At 37.6% G+C, this 22262-nt stretch overlaps 1 protein-coding gene across 2 annotated transcripts in view; it reads right to left on the bottom strand.

Annotated features, from left to right (window-relative positions):
* Positions 1–22262, bottom strand: part of C8H8orf89 (chromosome 8 C8orf89 homolog) — a 44726-nt gene that overhangs the window by 672 nt on the left and 21792 nt on the right. Inside the window, exons 2-5 of one of the 2 annotated variants that reach the window (XM_054656823.2) lie at positions 17388–17554; positions 15037–15190; positions 9399–9498; positions 8349–8404 (exon numbers count right to left, since the gene is read on the bottom strand). In XM_054656823.2, coding sequence (XP_054512798.1) covers positions 8390–8404; positions 9399–9498; positions 15037–15190; positions 17388–17514 — 396 coding nt within the window. In that variant the 5' untranslated portion in view covers positions 17515–17554 and the 3' untranslated portion in view covers positions 8349–8389. The remainder of the gene's footprint in view (positions 1–8348; positions 8405–9398; positions 9499–15036; positions 15191–17387; positions 17555–22262) is intronic. The other variant, XM_009455510.4, reaches the window with a different exon arrangement.

Consider the following 22262-nt stretch of genomic DNA (forward strand, 5'->3'; position numbering starts at 1 on the left):
GATTAAAGACTTAAATCTAAGACCTCAAACTATGAATACTAAAAGAAAGCATTGGGGAAACTCTCCAGGACATGGGAGTGGTCAAAGATTTCCTGAGTAATACCCCAGAAGCACAGGCAATCAAAGCAAAAATGGACAAATGAGATCACATCAAGTTATTAATAAAAAGTGTCTGCACAGCAAAGGAAACAATCAACAAAATGAAAAGAACCTACAGAATGGGAGAAAATATTTGCAGACTACCCATCTGACAAGGGATTAACAACCAGAATATATAAGGAGCTTAAACAACTCTATGGGAAAAGTCTAATAATCCCATTTTAAAATGGGCAAAAGGGGTGGCTCACGTCTATAATCCCAGCACTTTGGGAGGCTGAGGTGAGCAGATCCCTTGAGCTCAGAAGTTCAAGACCAGCCTGGGCAACATAGCAAGACCCTGTCTCATTTAAACTCTCATGTTAATAAAAATTAATTAATTAATTAGTTAAATGGGCCAAAAGACCTGAATAGACATTTCTGAAAAGAAGACATGCAAACAGCAAACAGGCATATGAAATATGGTCAACATCACTGATTATCAGAGGCATCAAAACTACAATGAGATATCATTTCACCCCAATTAAAATGGCTTTTATCTAAAAGACAGGAAATAATACATGCTGGCAAGGATGCAGAGAAAAAAGGGAACCCTCATTCACTGTTAGTGGGAATGTAAATTAGTACAACCACTGTGGAGAACAGTTTGGAGGTTTCTCAGAAAATCAAAAATGGAGCTACCATATGGTCCAGGAATCCCATTGCTAGACATATACCCAAAGAAGGGAAATCGGTATATCAAAGAGGTATCTGCACTCCTGTGTTTACTGCAGCACTGTTCACAATGGCCAAGATTTGGAAGCAACTGAAGTGTCCATCAACAGATGAATGGATGAAGAAAATGTGGTACATATACACAATGGAGTACTATTCAGCCATAAAAAAATGAGATCCTGTCATTTGCAACATTATGGTTGGAACTGGAGATCATTATGTTAGGTTAAATAAGCCAGGTACAGAAAGACAAATTTCACATATTCTCAGTTATTTGTGGGTGCTAAAAACTAGAACAATTGAACTCACGGAGATAGAGACTAGAAGGATGGTTACCAGAGGCTGGGAAGGATAGTGGAGGAGAGATGCGGGGGAAGTGGGGATGGTTTATAGGTACAAAAAATACAAAGAATGAATAAGAACACATATTTGATAGCACAACAGGGCAATTATAGTCAATAATGATCTAATCGTACATTTAAAAATAACTTTAAGAGTATAATTTGATTGTTTGTAACATAAAGGATAAATGCCTGAGGGGATGGATACTCCATTCACGTGAATGTGATTAATACACGTTGTATGCCTGTATCAAAATATCTCATATACCTCATAAATAAATACACCTACTATGTACCCAGAAAATTAAAAAAACACGACTAGTTTTTGATATAACACATATTTTGAATTAAAAATGCCATGTTTACTTTCTTTTTCTTTTCTTTTTTTTGAGATGGAGGATGGAATCTTGCTCTGTCACCCAGGCTGGAGTGCAGTGGTGCAATCTCGGCTCACTGCAACCTCCACTTCCCGGGTTCAAGTGATTCACATGCCTCAGCCTCCTGAGTAGCTGGGACTACAGGCGTGTGCCATCATGCCCAGCTAGTTTTTGTATTTTTAGTAGAGACGGGGTTTCACCATGTTGTCCAGGCAGATCTCAAACTCCTGGCTTCAAGTGACCTGCCCACCTCAGCCTCCCAAAGTGCTGGGATTACAGGCATGAGCCACCGCACTCAGTTTTAATGCTACTTTATAAAATGACTATGTGCCTCAAAAAATATTTATCTAAAAAACCTTTAATGCCTGTATTTAATTATATAAAATTACATTGGTGCAAAAGTAATTGCAGTTCTAAAAACCACAATTACTTTTGCACCAACTTAATCTGATTTTGTACAATACTTTTTAAAACATGGGACAACTGTGAGATTTATTTCAAAGTAAAAGGCATAATCTCCATAAATAATTAACTCATTTCATATTTTACATGCCTATCAAGTTATTTTCTTCAAATAAAAACATTTCTCATAAATGCTAAGTGAAGTAAAATTGTAAAGTAAAATAAAATCGTTCACTTAACTGAAATAGCATTAATCAAACTTCTATCATAGGGTGGTAGTAATAACAACAGATAGCATTTGTTGAATGATCTTTGTCAAGTACTTTACATCTATTTTATCCATACAACAACACTATGAAATAGTCATCTGTACTATCTCGAGTTACAGATTTTAAAAAGACAATTTAGGGATGCTAAATAACTTGCCCGAGTGCAAATACTTAGTAACTATCAGAGTTAGGATTTGAATCCAGATTCATCAAAGTTCCAATCACTACGTATTACCCCTAAATACATGTAGAAATATTTTAGGGTATAAACCTCTCTATATACAATATACAAATATGTAGAAATATTTCTATTTAAAAACATATATGCAGCTTTGAAAATACTGACCTATATTGCTTTAAAATATTATTATTTAACTTCAGTTTCAAGTGTCAAAAAAAAGCACTATCTTCAATTCTCCAGTGTAGTTGTTATTTTTCTGTTTGTTTTGTTTTGTTTGCAGGGGTAATATGAGTGAGAAGTTCAGAGAGAAACAGCTGAGAGTTAAGAATATGATCAGGACTTCTGTTCTTAGCAGTACAATGGACTTGACACTTTAAAAGACCCTCTGGCAGCAAAATAACTAGATTCCAGGCATTAGGCAAACCTGAAAAAACTTCAAAGGATCAGTATCATACACACAAATGCAATTAAGTTGGAAGTTGTTAATAATAAGATAAATTTAAAATTCTGAAATATTTAGAAATTTGTACACATGTATTAGTCCATTTTTATGTTGCTGATAAGGACATAACTGAAACTGGGTACTTTTTAAAGAAACAGAGGTTTAATAGACTCACAGTTCCACATGGCTGGGGAGACCTCACAATCACACCAGAAGGCAAAAGGCATGTCTTACATGGCAGCAGATAAGAGAGAATGAGAACCAAGCAAAAGGGGTTTCCTCTTATAAAACCATCAGATCTCGTGAGACTTACTCACTACCATGAGAACGGTATGGGGGAACCGCCCCCATGATTCAATTATCTCCCACTGAGTCCATCACACAACACATGGGAACTATGGGAACTACAATTCAAGATGAGATTTCAATGGGGACGCAGTCAAACCATATAAACACATTTTCTAAATTATCAGTCAAAAAACAAATCATAATAAACATACAAATATTTGTTGCTAAATGATAAATATCGCAAAAGTTGTGTAATGGAGCAAAAGTTGTATATAGAGAGGTTTATACCCTAAAATGTCTATGTTAGAAAAGAAGGTTGAAAATTTAAAACATAGGTATTAGATACACAGTAGGAAAAGAGTAAACCCAAAGAACATGGAGGAAAAAGATAATATAGGAAAGGGGAGAAATCAATGAAGTAGAAAACCAAGTTACAATAAAAGGGATTTTTTAAAAAGACAAAAGCTCTTCATTGAAAAAACTGATAAAAAAGGAAAGCCTCTGGTGACATTACTCAAGAAAATAAAAGAAGGCACAAATATATAATATTGGGAAAAGAGGAACAGAATTACAGATAAAGCAAAGACTAAACTTCATGCTAATAAATTTTTAAAACTTAGACAAAATGCAATTTTCTAGAAAATATAACTTACCAAAACTGATTGAAAAATTAGAATACCTTAAGAGCTCTAAATTCAAAATGATTGAGCCAATATTAAAATATTCTCCCAAACAAAACAAGTAACCCAAATGAATTTTATAAATGAATTTCCTCAAACTTTCAAGAGAAAAATCATTCCAATTTTAGGTCGTATCCTTCAGAGAACAGAAAGAGAAAGAATAGTCCCCAATTCATTCCATAAGGCCATTATAATGTGGACACTGAATCCAGACAAGGACAGAACAAAAAAGAAAATTCATGGCAATCTCACTCCACTTACCAGCATAGGTAAAAAATGCCAAATGAGATATTAGCAAATTAAATGTGGCAGAATATAAACAAATAATAAATCATTTCTAAATTGGGTGTATTTCAGGAATGCAAGAGTGACTTAACATTACAAAATCTGTAAATGTTACTCTTCACATCAAAATAAGAAATAATAAGTATTTACTGAAGACTTACTTTGTTGCAGAAACTAGTGTAGGCACTGTAGGGATATGAAGGTGAGTGAATAAGACACAGAAGCCATAATGTTAGAAAAGAGGCTGGCAAATGTTCATTTGGGCCGAGATTCAAAGCAATGTCTTTTGGGTTTTTTGTTTGTTTGTTTGAGACAGAGTCTCGCTCTGTCGCCCAGGCTAGAGTGCAGTGGCACAATCTTGGCTCACTGCAACCTCCGCCTCCCAGGTTCAAGCGATTCTCCTGCCTCAGCTCCCTGAGTAGCTGAGATTACAGGCGCATACCACAATGCCCAGCTAATTTTTGTATTTTTAGTAGAGACGGAGTCTCATCATGTTGGCCAGGCTGGTCTCAAACTCCTGACCTCATGATCTGCTCGCCTCGGCCTCCCAAAGCGTTAGGATTACAGGCGTGAGCCACCGCACCCAGCCAGCAATGTCTTTTGTTCTAATTAACATTTATATTTTTTATTTTACACTGTCTGTTGATTACAGAAATTGTTTTAGTATATGAAATTAAGAGAGAGAAAACATCCAAGGAAAAGTTCATGAACATTTAAACTTATAAACTTCCATAGACTGAGCTTGCAGAGCTGCTAACAAGTCAATTCTGACAGCTACCAATAATGTCAATAGAAGCATTACTTAGTAATTTTAGTTTTGGTTGTTTGTTTGGAGGTGTTCAGTTAACTCCATTATTCCATAAGCCAAAGTCATGGAAGTATGAGTGTATTAGAGGAAGACAAGTATGATTATGATAAAAATTTAAAATAAGGTTTTAAAAATCTTTAACTTTCTTTTTAACCTTTATTTTAAGTTCAGGGGTACATGTGTAGGTTTGTTATATAGGTAAACTTGTGTCACAGGGATTTGTTGTATAGATTATTTCTTCACCTGAGTACTAAGCCTAGTACCCATTAGTTATTTTTCCTGATCCTCTCCCACCTCCCACCCTCCACACTCAGGTAGGCCCCAGTATCTGTTGTTCCTCTCTGTGTGTCCATGTGTTCTCATCACTTAGCTACCACTTTTAAGTGAGAACATGTGGTATTTGGTTTTCTGTTCCTGCATTAGTTTGCTAAGGATAATGGCCTCCAGCTCCATCCATGTTCCTGCAAAGGACATGATCTTGTTCTTCTTTATGGCTGCATAGTATTCCATGGTGTGTGTGTACCACATTTTCCTTATCCAGTCTACCATTGGTGGGCATTTAGGTTGAGTCCATGTCTTTGCTATTGTGAATAGTGCTGCAGTGAACATATGCATGGATGTGTCTTTATTACAGAAGGATTTATAGTCCTTTGGGTACATACCCAGTAATGGGATTTCTGGGTCAAATGGCATTTCTGTTTTTAGGTCTTTGAGGAATCACCACACTGTTTCCTACAATGATTGAACTAATTTACATTCCCACCAATAGTGTATAAGTGTTCCTTTTTCTTTGTAACCTCTCCAGCATCTGTTATTTTTTTACTTTTTGATAGTAGCCATTCTGACTCATGTGAGATGGTATCTCATTGAGGTTTTGATTTGCATTTCTCTAATGATCAGTGATGTTGAGCTTTTTTTTCATATGCTTGTTTGGCTGCATGTATGTCTTCTTTTGAAAAGTGTCTGTTCATGTCCTTTGTCCACTTTTTAATGAGGTTATTTTTTTCTTGTAAATTGTTTAAATTCCTTATAGATGCTGGATATTAGACCTTTGTCAGATGCATAGTTTGCAAAATTTTTCTTCCATTCTGTAGGTTGTCTGTTTACTCTGTTGATAGTTTATTTTGCTATGCAGAAGCACTTTAGTTTAATTAGATCCCATTTGTTAATTTTTGCTTTTGTGGCATTGCTTTTGGCATCTTCATCATGAAATCTTTGCCTGTTCCTATGTCTAGAATGGTATTGCCTAGGTTGTCTTCCAATGTTTTTATAGTTTTGGGTTTTACATTTAAGTCTTTAATCTATCTTGAGTTGATTTTTGTATATGGTGTAAGAAAGGGGTCCAGTTTTAATCTTCTGCATATGGCTAGCCAGTTAGCCCAGCATCATTTATTGAATAGGGAGAACTTTCCCCATTGCTTGTTTTTGTCAGCTTTGTTGAAAATCAGATAGTTGTAGGTGTGTGGCCTTATTTTTGATCTCTCTATTGTGTTCCATTGATCTATGTGTCTGTTTTTGTACCAGTACCTTACTGTTTTGGTTACCATAGCCCTGTACCATGGTTTGAAGTCAGGTTGTGTGATACCTCCAGCTTTGTTCTTTTTGCTTAGGATTGCCTTGGCTATTTTGGCTCTTTTTTGGTTCCATATGAATTTTAAAATAGTTTTTTCTAGTTCTATGAAGAATGTCATTGGTAGTTTAATAGGAATCACATTGAATCTATAAATTGCTTTGGGTAGTATAGTTATTTTAACTATATTGAGTCTTCCTATCCATGAACATGGAATGTTTTTCTACTTGTTTGTGTAATCTCTGATTTATTTGAGCAGTGTTTTGTAGTTCTCCTTGTAGAGATCTTTCACCTCCCTGGTTAGCTGTATTCCTAGGTATATTATTCTTTTTGTGCCAGTTGTAAATGGGATTGTGTTCCTGATTTGGCTCTTGGCTTGACTGTTGTTGGTGTATAGGAATGCTATCAATTTTTGCACATTGATTTTGTATCTTGAAATTTTGCTGAAGTTGTTTATCAGCTTAAGGAGCTTTTGGGCCAAGACTATGGGGTTTTCTGGATATAGGATCATGTCATCTACAAACAGTGATAGGTTGACTTTCTCTCTTCCTATTGGAATGCACTTTATTTCTCTCTCTTGCCTGATTGCTCTGGTCAGAACTTCCAATACTGTGTTGAATAAGAGTGGTGAGTGTCTTGTGCTGGTTTTCAGGTTTTTAAGCTTTTGCCCATTCAATATGATGTTGGCTGTGGGTTTGTCATAGATGGCTTTTATTATTTTATGGTATGTCCTTCAATACCCAGTTTATTGAGAGTTTTTAATAGGAAGGGTGTTGAATTTTATCAAAAGTCTTTTCTGCATCTGTTGAGATAATCGTGTGGTTTTTGTCTTTAGCTCTGTTTATGTGATGAATTGCCTTATTGATTTGGGTATGTTGAACCAACCTTGCACTGCAGGGATAAAGCCTACTTAATGGTGGTGGATTAGCTTTTTGGTATACTGCTGGATTCAGCTTGCCAGTATTTTGTTGAGGATTTTTACATCAATGTCCATCAGGGATATTGACCTGTGGTTTTCTTTTTTTGTTGTATCTCTGCATATTTCAGTATCAGGATGATGCTTGTCTCATAGAATGAGTTACAGAGGAATCCCTCATCCTCAAATTTTTAGATAGTTTCAGTGTGAATGGTACCAGCTCTTTTTGTACATCTGGTAGAATTCAGCTGTGAATCTGTCTAGTCCTGGTTTCTTTGATGGTAGGCTATTTGTACTGATTCAATAAAAAACTTAAGCTTTTAATGAAATAATTGTTGCACATAGGAAAGGATGAATCATTTGATAGACTGAAGGACAAATGGCAAATAAAATATACCTTAGTACCATAAACCCTTTTAATCACCATGAACTTAGGAGTAACTTGACTTAAAAGTAGTTTTTTGGGGCCAAAACTATTGGTATATAGATAAGTTCTGTATTAGATGTCATAAGTACACAGGATTCACAAAAATAGCAATTAGAAGATAAAGCTAGAAAGGAAAGCTGAGGGAAGATGGTAAGGGGTTCAATGTCAAGCTAAAGAGTTCATACTCAGTCTGTGGGTAACGAGGGAGTCATTGTGTTTGAAGAAGAGACTAATGTGATTAGAAGTCAAAGTTTTAGGCTTTTTTTGTGGTATTGAAGGATTTCAAAGATCAGACATTCAAAACAAGAAGACCAGTTTGCAGGCACTAAATGGCCCAAGTGAGATATGATGAGGGCCTACCCTTGAGTCCTGAAATTATAAAAGTATGTTTATAATGAACCCAACATCCACTTAGTTTATAAAATAAAGCTTAAAAGAAGTAGTAACAAAACAAAGATAATTAATCAATGAAAAGAAAGGAATTTTTTTTAAAAAAAGATAAGGTATATGACACCCAAGAGAGGTAGTAGAAAAAAGGACGAGTCAGCTTACCTTTTGATTTCTCCCAAAGTGGTGCCACACTGCATGTCTCCTTAGTCTTCTTTAGCCTGAATATTATATATTATCATAAAATTACTTACATATAAATTCAGGGTACAGTGAAACTCACTTGTTGAATAACATCACATAGACATTAAATAAATGTTAAGGAAAGTCTTTCCATTATAACTTTTTCCATCGGAAGCAGATATGAGCCAACCCAACATCTTGCTAGCAAATTTTACCAGTGGCTGAGTGCTAGGTCTAACTTCTCCCACAGACCTTTATCATACCTCTCACTAGTCATGACTCAAGCAGTGCTAAGTGGGAGGGAATCAAGATAAACAGGCCATTTGGATATGTTGAATACCAACTATCACTTTTTTTGTACACTTTTTACCTATCAATCACCTCAATCTGAATTTTGTCATAATTTTGTCCCCACTGAAATACATCTAGATAATAAGTAGATTATTAGGGGAAATATATCATGATTGAATCTGCTGTGGGTGAGATAATCCATTATAAAAATCCCAAATTTCTTGTAACAATATTTTTTTTTGAGACAAGGTCTCACTCGCTCCCAGGCTGGAGTGGCACAATCATATAGCTCACTGTAACTTTGAACTCCTAGGCTCAAGCAATTTTCCTGCGTCAGCTTCTTGAGTAGCTGGGATGGTAGCTGCATGTCACCACACAAGGCTAATTAAAAAAAAAAAGTTTGTAAAGATGGGGTCTCACTATGTTACCCAAGCTGGCCTCAAAATGCTGGCCTCAAGCAATCCTCCTGCCTCAGCCTCCCAAAATGGGTTTCCAAGCATGAGCCACTGAGACCAGCCTCTTGAAACCATTTTACACTTTAAAAGTCAGCAGCCTTTAAATCCTCCGCCTCTAGGATTACTATTATTATTTCTATTACTAGAGTGTGCTTTGAGAGTCACTAAAATATTTTGCTTACCAATAAGGAAATTTGAAAAAATACTACACTTTCAATCAAATATTCACACAAGGAGGGAAAAAAGAGAGTAAGGGGTTGTACATAAAACGAACAAAAATAAGTACTTCTCTGCTTTGCCAAAACCGCTCCTTCACAGGCTGCTGAGCAATGTGCACAGGAGAATAAAATACTTGCAGGCAATTTGACATGTTCTCACTACAACAGCTAAAATGAAGACACTTGAGTTAAAGGCAGGGAAAAGAACTAACATTTATGTTTGCCAAGCACTTCATATACATTATGTCACTTAGCCATTACTATTCCACTTTATATATGAAGAACACTTGTCATAACATGAATAAAATATAGTCAATTATCCTTCATTGACCTAAGTAAATTCACACTCAAATCAATGTAAAATGTTTAGAAATAATTTCACAGTCAAATCACAAATGAAAAACAGAAACAAACAAACAAAAACCTGAATAGGGTGGAAACAATGAGAAGCAAAATAAAGACCCCAAATTAAGAGTCAGAAAGGGCTAATTCATGGGTATTTTCCAGGCTTCCAGTATCTTTGAGATGATCACGTGTATCGAAGGAAGGGTAACAAGACAGGTCCATACTGATGCAAAGTACAAAGTCCATCGGCACAAGCAGCCCTGCACACTCCTACCTCCTCCCCAAAGAGCACTGTGACCCTTGATGAAAATGACATAAGTTGACAGTCAGGGACACAAGTGTCTTGGTTACGATGTAACTGACTGTCCTTAGTAGCTTTATAGTCATGTTTCAAACGGTCCCTCTTTTTTCTGCATCCCCGCCATTTTCCACTTTGACTTAAGTTACCATCCGGTAGCAACCCTCTCTCTCTTCCATTTCTAATTCTGCCTTATTTTATTCTAACCTTACTTCAGAAAGAACAATTTTGCGTTTTATATTTTCATAGCTTGAAAATCTTTCTTCAGATAATATTAAAAATGATGAGAAAAGCTATATGTATGATATTGTTTATTGTGGTGTTACTTACAAACCCAAAACAATCAAAGCATTTTCAAAATCCAACAATAGGAAGTGATGAAGTAAACTGTGGATCCGTCAGTGAAATATAATGTGGTTGGTAAGACTGTTTAAAGAACATATAGTGGCATGACAAAATGCATATATATAAAGTTTTTAAAAAGGCAGGATAAAAATTTTAAGTACACTAAAATCATAACGAAAATGAAATCCATGAAAAAGAACTTTTTCTTTCTTTTGAAAGAAGGGAATATCCAAACAATAAAAATGGATACGTTATGATGGGTAGATTATCAAATAATTATTTTCCTTCTTTTCTGCAAAGTTCTTATTCTTATTTTCATAATTTAAATAAAAATTATCAACTTTTCATTTTAACCTGTTCCAGATCTCTATTTATATTACCAGAATTTATTTCAAGAGTACTTAAAAAGAACAATTGTATTAGCTGGAAAACTCAAGAAACATATTTTGAAACGTCAACCTTGTGTGCTCGGCATAACTGGATGACTTTAAAGTTCATTATAATAGGAAGATAATATAAAAATATAAATCCTCCCCTAAAGGGAGGTGCAACTCAGAATGCTATAAGTGCTTCACTTTTTTTAATACTACCAGAGCGAATAAGAACTAGACATTCGGCCGGGCACGGTGGCTCACGCCTGTAATCCCAGCACTTTGGGAGGCCGAGGTGGGTGGATCACGAGGTCAGGAGATCGACACCATCCTGGCTAACACGGTGAAACCCCGTCTCTACTAAAAAAATACAAAAAGTTAGCCGGGCGTGGTGGCGGGCCCCTGTAGTCCCAGCTACTCCGGAGGCTGAGGCGGGAGAATTGCTTGAACCCGGGAGGCGGAGCTCCCAGCGAGCCAAGATCGCGCCACTGCACTCCAGCCTGGGCGACAGCGCTAGACTCCGTCTCAAAAAAAAGAAAAAAGAACTAGACATTCAACAAATATCTGAAGAACAAATAAACAAACCAAAGCAGAAGCTGAGTAGAATGTGAGACTATCTTACTAACATAGAGATCCCTCGAGAGTTTTCTTTTAAAGGTATGTCAGTCAGTCTGATTTCTAGCAGGAAAAGTATTTGTAATAATGTTTTCGGTTACTGTAGCCTTGTAGTATAGTTTGAAGTCAGGTAGCGTGATGCCTCCAGCTTTGTTCTTTTTTGCTTAGGATTGACTTGGCGATGCGGGCTCTTTTTTGGTTCCATATGAACTTTAAAGTAGTTTTTTCCAATTCTGTGAAGAAAGTCATTGGTAGCTTGATGGGGATGGCATTGAATCTATAAATTACCTTGGGCAGTATGGCCATTTTCACGATATTGATTCTTCCTATCCATGAGCATGGAATGTTCTTCCATTTGTTTGTATCCTCTTTTATTTCCTTGAGCAGTGGTTTGTAGTTCTCCTTGAAGAGGTCCTTCACGTCCCTTGTAAGTTGGATTCCTAGGTATTTTATTCTCTTTGAAGCAATTGTAAATGGGAGTTCACTCATGATTTGGCTCTCTGTTTGTCTGTTATTGGTGTATAAGAATGCTTGTGATTTTTGTACACTGATTTTGTATCCTGAGACTTTGCTGAAGTTGCTTATCAGCTTAAGGAGATTTTGGGCTGAGACAATGGGGTTTTCTAGATATACAATCATGTCATCTGCAAACAGGGACAATTTGACTTCCTCTTTTCCTAATTGAATACCCCTTATTTCCTTCTCCTGCCTAATTGCCCTGGCCAGAACTTCCAACACTATGTTGAATAGGAGTGGTGAGAGAGGGCATCCCTGTCTTGTGCCAGTTTTCAAAGGGAATGCTTCCAGTTTTTGCCCATTCACTATGATATTGGCTGTGGGTTTGTCATATATAGCTCTTATTATTTTGAGATACGTCCCATCAATACCTAATTTATTGAGAGTTTTTAGCATGAAGAGTTGTTGAATTTTGTCAAAGGCCGTTTCTGCATCTATTGAGATAATCATGTGGTTTTTGTCTTTGGTTCTGTTTATATGCTGGATTACATTTATTGATTTGCATATATTGAACCAGCCTTGCATCCCAGGGATGAAGCCCACTTGATCATGGTGGATAAGCTTTTTGATGTGCTGCTGGATTCGTTTTGCCAGTATTTTATTGAGGATTTTTGCATCAATGTTCATCAAGGATATTGGTCTAAAATTCTCTTTTTTGGTTGTGTCTCTGCCCAGCTTTGGTATCAGGATGATGCTGGCCCAAACTGAAAACACCACCACTTTTATTCTGTAAAAAAGGCATTCAGGGAAGGAGGCCTCCTCTATTCCCAGGAGGTCACAGGAACTGGGAGTGGCAAGAAGGAAGCTGCTAAACGGGCTCCAGATGCAGCTTTATCCAGGGGACACCTCATGCCTGGTCATTTGGGTGGCTGGGCTTGTCCCACCTCCCCTTCTTCATGCCCTCCTCCCGGTCTCATCCTAGGCCCTCCCACCCCTAGGCCAGCCACAGACCTCGCAGCAGACATCTGTGGGTCTGAGTTTCATATATCCAGCATGAAGCATGGTACTGGTACCAAAACAGAGATACAGACCAATGGAACAGAACAGAGTCCTCAGAAATAACGCCACATATCTACAACTATCTGATCTTTGACAAACCTGAGAAAAATAAGCAATGGGGAAAGGATTCCCTATTTAATAAATGGTGGTGGGAAAACTGGCTAGCCATATGTAGAAAGCTGAAACTGGATCCCTTCCTTACACCTTATGCAAAAATTAATTCAAGATGGATTAAAGACTTAAATGTTAGACCTAAAACCATAAAAACCCTAGAAGAAAACCTAGGCAATACCATTCAGGACATAGGCATGGGCAAGGACTTCATGTCTAAAACACCAAAAGCAATGGCAACAAAAGCCAAAACTGACAAATGGGATCTAATTAAACTAAAGAGCTTCTGCACAGCAAAAGAAACTACCATCAGAGTGAACAGGCAACCTACAAAATGGGAGAAAATTTTTGCAACCTACTCATCTGACAAAGGGCTAATATCCAGAATCTACAATGAACTCAAACAAATTTACAAGAAAAAAACAAACAACCCCATCAAAAAGTGGGCAAAGGACACGAACAGACACTTCTCAAAAGAAGACATTTATGCAGCCAAAAAACACATGAAAAAATGCTCACCATCACTGGCCATCAGAGAAATGCAAATCAAAACCACAATGAGATACCATCTCACACCAGTTAGAATGGCAATCATTAAAAAGTCAGGAAACAACAGGTGCTGGAGAGGATGTGGAGAAGTCCCACTCCTTGGTGGGACTGTAAACTAGTTTAACCCTTGTGGAAGTCAGTGTGGCGATTCCTCAGGGATCTAGAACTAGAAATACCATTTGACCCAGCCATCCCATTACTGGGTATATACCCAAAGGACTATAAATCATGCTGCTATAAAGACACATGCACACGTATATTTATTGCAGCACTATTCACAATAGCAAAGACTTGGAACCAACCCAAATGTCCAACAATGATAGACTGGATTAAGAAAATGTGGCACATATACACCATGGAATACTATGCAGCCATAAAAAATGATGAGTTCATGTTCTTTGTAGGGACATGGATGAAATTGGAAATCATCATTCTCAATAAACTCTCGCAAGGACAAAAAACCAAACACCGCATATTCTCACTCATAGGTGGGAATTGAACAATGAGAACACATGGACACAGGAAGGGGAACATCACAATCTGGGGACTGTTGTGGGGTGGGGGGAGGGGGGAGGGATAGCTTTAGGAGAGATACCTAATGCTAAATGACGAGTTAATGGGTGCAGCACACCAGCATGGCACATGTATACATATGTAGCTAACCTGCACATTGTGCACATGTACCCTAAAACTTAAAGTATAATTATAATAAAATAAAAATTAATAATAATAATAATAATAATGTTTTCAAATGTCAGTATTCAAAGTCAGGGAGACTTTTCTGGCTGAAAAATTCATTTCTGATAGTCAATGCAGGATGTTAATTAGGCCAACATCTCATTCAGAATCTTCCTTCACATTACTTCAGTCAGACCAGAAATGAAGCACAAGGTTCTATATAGAGGGTACAGAAACTTTTTAATATTGCAGAGAGTTAATTTTTTTTCCTAATGCTAAAAATTCCAATGCTTTCATGGGCATGATCTAGGCTAGGGCAATCAAGGTTTTTTTTAAAATGCCCTTAAATCGGGGGTGGGTGCAGTGGCTCACGCCTGTAATCCCAGCACTTTGGGAGGCTGACTCGGGCGGATGACGAGGTCAAGAGATCAAGACCATCCTGGCCAACTTGGTGAAACTCCGTCTCTGCTAAAAATACAAAAATTAGCTGGGTGTGGTGGCGGGCGCCTGTAATCCCAGCTACTCAGGAGGCTGAGGCAGGAGAATCGCTGGAATACGGGAGGCGGAGGTTGCAGTGAGCCAAGATCACACCACTGCACTCCAGCCTGGCAAAACAGCGAGACTCTGTCTCAAAAAAAAAAAAAAAAAAAAAAAAAGCCCTTAAATCTTTTCTGGTAACATCACTCGAAAACAGAGAAAAGTGCCGAGCTGTCAAACTGAATAAAATAGCTTAGATTTTAAAAATTAAATCCTTTATGTAAAAAAAAAAAAAAAACAGGCAAAAATGAATGCAATTCACTGACCAGAAAAACCTCTACATTCAGCAGTATTACTACAAATACACATTCAACAAATGAGAATTAAATAGCAATGATCTACCTGACTGCAGACACCTCGGCATCAGCACGTGGCAGTCTTTTAGGAACCTCTAGTGGAGTTGAACTTACACTTTTTTGGCAACTTTGCAGTCCTGGTAAATATGGCATTTTGATACATTCCTTGAGCTCTCCTAGACCAAATGCTGTGGTATATTCTGGTTAAAAATATATAAGAATCATCTTGATTAAATGCATACTACTTGTTTTACTGCATTCTAAAACACATAATAAAATACACAAAATCAGTTATTAAGTAAAGAAAATTAAGCAACTGTAATTTATCTAGCATCTTTCCCAAGAGAATGGCTTTCCTTCTACATCCTGACTATAGGGACTGCAGGAAGGAATAGATTAAGGGGATGATTAAGAGTGGAATAAGGAAAAAGAACAGCTTCACGGATCTTCCACAGTCGTCACTATCCTCTGCTTTGATTATTTTATACAGTTAGAATTCCCAGAATATTAGATACCTTCACACTGAAATAAAAGGCACTTTCAAGAGTCTGATATTATCTAGCACTTAGAGTATTTCCATTTTCCTGCTTTTATGTAAATAAGAGGTGTAAACAGATGATCATCTTAGCTAGCAATGAGAGTCAAAGAATTATACTTGAGGCACTGATTTTGATTTTCTGTCCACAAAATTCCATACCAAATCTGTAAACCATCACCTTGAAGCATCAAGATTGTTTCTTCTACTAACCTCACATATCCATTGCACAGAGAAACGGTCAAATTATTTTTAAAAATTTTCAAGGCATTAAATGAAAAGAAAAAGGAGATTAAGAGGTTAAAGGTTTGGGTGTTCTTTGAACTAAACATAGAGAATTTTTTTGAAAGTATTCTCTACAAAGCAAGTGTAGCACAGCAACAAAAATGGTATTTAATGGGACTAAAATTATTATATTGAATGTTCAACATGTTATTTTGTAACTTTTGATTTTTTCCTCTTTTGGAAAAAATAGTTTCTGTTGGTCAAAAAGCATATAGACTCTTTTTCATCAATTAGATTTGGGGGGTAGAAGGGTGGATAAACTACTGTCTGAGTACCTTTAATGGAAACCTGGTAAGAAAGTTGAAGAAAAAGTATAGCAACACATTCAAAGCCAAAGAGGGATAAATCATTGAGTAGTTTGCATTTTACTATTTTCAAGAATTATTGGCTGGGCATGGTGGCTTACGCCTGTAATCCCAGCACTTTGGGAGTCTGAGGTGGGCAGATCACAAGGTCAGGAGATCGAGACCATCCTGGCCAACATGGTGAAATCCCATCTCTACTAAAAATAACAAAAATCTGCTGTGCATGGCAGTGCATGCCTGTCATCCCAGCTACTCAGGAGGCTGAGGCAGGCGAATCACTTGAACTTGGGAGGCAGAGGCTGCAGTGAGCCAACATCACACCACTGCACTCCAGCCTGGTGACAAAGCTAGACTGCATCTCAAAAAAAAAAAAAAAAGAATTATTTCTCCATTAATAAAGATGGAAGCAGAATTCAGAATAAACAAGAAATATAATTAACTTGAAAGTAAGGGGGAATAACTATTAATATACTCATCTACATGTCAAAAGTTATCAAACTAGTCTTCATTGAGCAGCTATGGGATTTAAGATACTCTCCACATAACTCAGTCAAAAATAAAGTTTTGGTTAGAATTTTTTTTTTTTTGAGACAAGGTATCACTTTGTTGCCCAGACTGAAGTACAGTGGCATGGTCATGGCTCACTGCAGCCTCACCCTCTCCAGGCTCAGGTGATCCTCCTACCCTCAGCCTCCTGAGTAGCCGGGACCACAGGCGCACACCAACACGCTCAGCTAATTTTTGTGTTTTTTGTAGAGATGGGGTATCACCATGTTGCCCAGGCTGATCTCTAACTACTGGGCTCAAGCGATCCACCTGCCTTGGCCTCTCAAAGTGCTCAAATTACAGGCTAAGCCACTGTGCCTGGCTTTGGTTAGAATTATTAATACATAACAGCACTGTTAAAGATTTGGATGTCTTAAAATATAAAAATCACCTTGAGTTATTTAAAAGAAAATGCCATTTATAAAATGGAGTGTGATTCAACAGAGACAGTACTGCAATGGATATTAAGAAATGCAGTTCTTTCAGACAAATTTGAGTTTAAAAAAAAAGAAATACAGCTCTTTAAAATTTGTTTCCATCATGAGTCACAGAATTACATTAACTAAATTAATTTTAGTTTGCTTCCATTTTTCTTTTTCATCAATTTAAGATATAATTCTTACATAAATGTCACAGAAAATGTCCCTTGCCTGATGAAAAAAATACATGGAAATTCAAGGCACTATTTCTATGTTTTCTTAAGGAAAATGATAACAATAAAGTTACCTTTCTTAATCTTTTGTGTTTCTAAAACTGCTTTCTTCCAACTACTCTCAAAAATAAAACAACTGCCAAAGGAACTTCTGGTGAATTTAGAAGTCTCACATTTGATTTCAGGAGATAGCACTGACATTTTTTCTTCTTTCAACAGTGCTGATGAGAGGGAGATGCTGCTGCAGAGACAGGACACAAAATACAAAAAAAAAACAAGGCACGTCCGAGACAAGGCAAACAGATGTGTCATAATGTTTCTCTTTCAAACTTTGAACATTTTAATGAATTCTTTCAAATTCCAGGTTACAGATATTGGGTAATATTTTTAAAAGTAAAGTCCAATAGCAAGTTATCACCTACAAGACAATGGAATACTTGGATTCTCTCAAAAACATTATCATTATAAAATGCATTTGTGCCTAAAAAAAAAAAGACAAATTTTATGCTCCATGGAAAATAAACATGTTTTCTAGATAATCATCACTTTTATTTTAAACATGGACACAGAAGGAAAATCAATCACGTACCCTGCTTACTTAATATATTAAACACATATTCAATTCAGTCATATACATTATCTATTACATGCAAGGCATGACTACATCCAAAGAGTACAACCATGAGAAACCCCGAGGAGTCCCATGGGAATGGTGAGGAGTGACACCACCATGACAGCTACCATTTATGAAATGCCTATTTTTCCAGGATCCTTGCTGGGCATTTTGCATCCATTTTTTCCAGTGATCACAACAAAGAATTAGAGATACCAGATTCAGCTATGCTTATTCATTCATGCAAAATAAATTATTTACTGAGTGTCAATTTTATGCCAAGAATTACATAAAGCCTTAGAGAAACATGCTAAGCAAAACAGTCCCTGCCCTTGAGGAGCTTAGAATCTAGTAAAAGAAATACGGATGAGAAAATGGATAATACATTTCTCTGATCTCAGCAAACTATCGCAAGGACAAAAAACCAAACACCACATGTTCTCACTCATAGGTGGGAATTGAACAATGAGAACACTTGGACACAGGAAGGGGAACATCACACCCTGGGGCCTGTCGTGGGGTGGGGGAGGGGGCAGGGATAGCATTAGGAGATATACCTAATGTAAATGATGAGTTAATGGGTGCAGCACACCAGCATGGCACATGTATACATATGTAACGAACCTGCACGTTGTGCACATGTACCCTAGAACTTAAAGTATAATAAAAGAAAGAAAGAAAACGGATAATACAGTTTTAGTAAGTGCTATGATGGGGGGCAAAATATAAGGGTGCCGTGGGAGCACACAGGAGGGATTCCCACCGCAGTCTTGGGCATTAGGGAAGCCTTTCTGGAGGAAGCCAACAAAGCAAGGACGTGGGAGAGCAGGAGGAGGATATGGCTCCCAGCAGAAGAAGAGCATTGTGATGGTTAATATTGAGTGTCAACTTGATTGGATTGAAGGATGCAAAGTATTTTTCCTGGGTGTGTCTGTGAGGGTGTTGTCAAAAGAGATAAACATTTAAGTCAGTGAACTGGGAGAGGCAGATCCACCCTTAATCTGGGTGGACACGATCTAATCAGCTGCCAGTGTAGCTAGAATAAAGCAGACAAACGTGGAAGGACTTGACCTGTTGAGTCTTCTGGCCTTCATCTTTCTCCCATGCTGGATGCTTCCTGCCCTCAAACATTAGACTCCAAGTTCTTCAGATTTTGGACTCTTGGACTTACACCCAGTGATTTGTCAGGGGCTCTCGGTACTGTCAGTTTCCCTACTTTTGAGGTTTTGGGAATCAGACTGGCTTCCTTGCTCCTCAGCTGGCAGGCAGCTTTTTGCGAGACTTTACCTTGTGATCACGTGAGTCAATACTCCTTAATAAACTCCCCTTCATATATACATCTATCCTATTAGTTCTGTCCCTCTAGAGAACCCTGACTAATACAAGCACATAAAAAGCATGCCTTTCTCCGGTGAGAGACAACAGGGTTCCAGAATGTAGTTTAACACAGCCGCAGTGTGTGTGCTGCACACCAGCAGGGAGGGAAGGGGAAAAACAAGAATGTGGCCCAGAACATGGGGAGAGAGGGCAAACGGTGAGGGCAAAGGGGAGAAGAGAAAGAGGGAAAAGGAGGAACAGGGAGAAGGGGAGGAAAGAGAGGAGGGGGAGACCCAAAGGTAGCCTCAGCAATGGGGGAGTAGGGAGAGGCGAGCCCTCTCCAAGAAGCTACTCCTGAGGGGCCACTGCCTCAGATCCTGGAAAGTTATTTATTACAAAGTGAGAAATTAGTTAAAAATAAAGGAGGGAAAGTCTTTAGATTTTGTGATGAGATCTTGGACATGCTTTTTACACTGCTTGAAATGGCAGTGTTGGCAGCTAAAAGTGAGGATGGAGATCAGACAGTAAGGAGCTACAGAGCACAGGTGAAGAGCATTAGGAAATGTAGTCAGGGACAGCAAAGGGAAGGGGAGAATCCAGCTCAGCACTGGTTCCAAAGGCCCGTTTTGGCAGCTCCAACCTGTCCTGCCAGGTCCTCTGGGCCCAGCCCACGCTTCCTTCCCTGCAGCAAGGCTCCAGGCTTGTTCTCTAATGCTGCCACCACCCTCTCTATTCTTGGGGTTGATCCTCTTTCCAAGCAACAAAGAAAGAAGAGTGGCTCCTTCTTTCTTTGATGTACTTGAAGACAAACTCTTTTGATTTCACAGGATTTGTTGCTAAAGACTTGAGAAAACAAATAAGACAATTATAAGCGCAAAAATAATGAAAATGGCAACAAAACTAACTAAAATATGGAGTAAATTATAATTTCCAGTCTTAAAGAACTCAGAATCACGATCCAGACTCTAACAGCTTCTTTCTCATTTTATTTGTAAAGGTGAAGATGACCAGACAACTTTCTTTCAGCTTTAAGTCAGCCTCCTCTCCCTCTTCAAAGCCCCTCTTCTAGGACAGAAGAGGCCATCAGGCACTAACAATAAATGCCTCACACCCTCCAGCGGACATCTGCATTTCTGAACATTCCAGACCAAGGTTATACCAAAGAACAGCCCTTTTAGTGGCATTTTATTCTATCAGGCCAAGATAAAGCTTTCCTAAAACTGGCTTTTTAGTAAAAGTTCACATGATAAATACACATTCATTATACTATTGTTATCTTTATGCTTTTGTGTGTATTTGAAATTTTCCAAAATAAAAAAAAATGTTTTTAAGTAACAGCTGGCTGGGCATAATGGCTCACACATGTAATCCCAGCACTTTGAGAGGCTGAGGCAGGAGGATCACTTGAGGCCAGAAGTTTAAGACCAACCCAGGCAACATAGTGAGACCCCCTAATCTACAAAAAATTTTAAAACAGCCAAGCGTAGTGACATACATCTGTAGTCCCAGCTACTGAGGAGGATGAGGTGATAGGACTGCTTGAGCCCAGGAGTTCTAGGCTGCAGTGAGCCATGATCATGCCACTGCATTCTAGCTTGGGCAACAGAGTAAGATCCTGGCTCAAAAAAAAAAAAAAAAAAAATTGAAAAAATCAAAATAAAAGAGCCATATCTGCAAGAATATATAACTTAAAGAATATGCTGAAATCATGAAAAACCAAATATTTTTGATGTGATGTTTCCCGTAAACACGGTCTCTACCTAATTCTAGTGGAAAAAGAAAAATTAAGGATACTTTACAGAACTAATAAAAAGGCTATTTAAAACACACACACACATGTAGGAAGAGATAATAAAAAGAAGAAAGTACTTATGTTCTAGGGCAAACAATTAAAAAATCACTGAAAAAATGCTTTCTCAAATTACCAGTAAAGAGAACTAGTGTTGAGATAAACTTGTTTAAAACTAACAGTTGTGAAAAAATTACTGTATTTTTAAGGCACCCCCAAATATGGGTGTATTTAAACATTTTAAAAATATTTCAGCTGGGCATGGTGGCTCACACCTGTAATCTCAACAATTTGGGAGGCTGAGGTGGGTGGATCAGTTGAGGCCAGGAGTTCAAGACCAGTGTGGTCAACATGGCAAAACCTCATCTGTACTAAAAATACAAAAAAATTAGCCATGTGTGGTGGTGCACACCTGTAATCCCAGCTACTCAGAGGCTGAGGCATGAGAACTTCTTGAACCTGAGAAGTAGAGGTTGCAGTGAGCCGAGATCACACAACTGAACTCCAGCCTGGGTGACAGAGAGAGACTTCATCTCAAAAAATAATAATAAAATATTTCAAATATTTTTAAATTAAGATTTCCTTTTATCACCTAGCTTAGAACTCAAAGGAAATGTTAAATATTGGCTCACATATTTATTATTCATCCACCCATTCGTTCACTCACTTAGCAAAATGTATTGAACATCTGTCATGTCAAGCATGGAAGATGTAATACTGAACCCAAGGAGATAAGGTCCCTGCTCTCCTGAAGCTTAATTGGGGCAGTCAGACAATAGGTAAGTAAATGAATGAACCAAGTTTATTTCAGATAAAGTACAATAAAAGTAGGGTTCTATATTGGTGATGGTTAAGTTCTATAAAGTCACTGTGAACACTGAATTAGCAATACTGAACCATTGTTCCTAGGGGGACTTATAAGGGTAGGTTCCTATGAGCCTCTGGTCCCAATATTTTCATCAACCAGTCCATACATCACTTTGTCATATTTGTGTTTCTGTTTAAAGACATCTTATTTAATATATACATTATTGATTCATTAACATGGAACTCACGGTCAAATAAGTTAATCTCACACCCGTATTTTTTCCACAAGATACATCACAGCCTTCTTGTGCTTAGGAACACTGAAAAGCACTTCAGTGTAACTATACCTGGGGGTCCTCTAAAATAGGAAAATCACCAAAAAAAGGACAGAAATGCAAAAAACATGGTACTAAATAGTGAAAA

Source organism: Pan troglodytes, chromosome 7 (genome assembly GCF_028858775.2).
Source record: "Pan troglodytes isolate AG18354 chromosome 7, NHGRI_mPanTro3-v2.0_pri, whole genome shotgun sequence".
Taxonomy (NCBI): Eukaryota; Metazoa; Chordata; class Mammalia; order Primates; family Hominidae; genus Pan; species Pan troglodytes.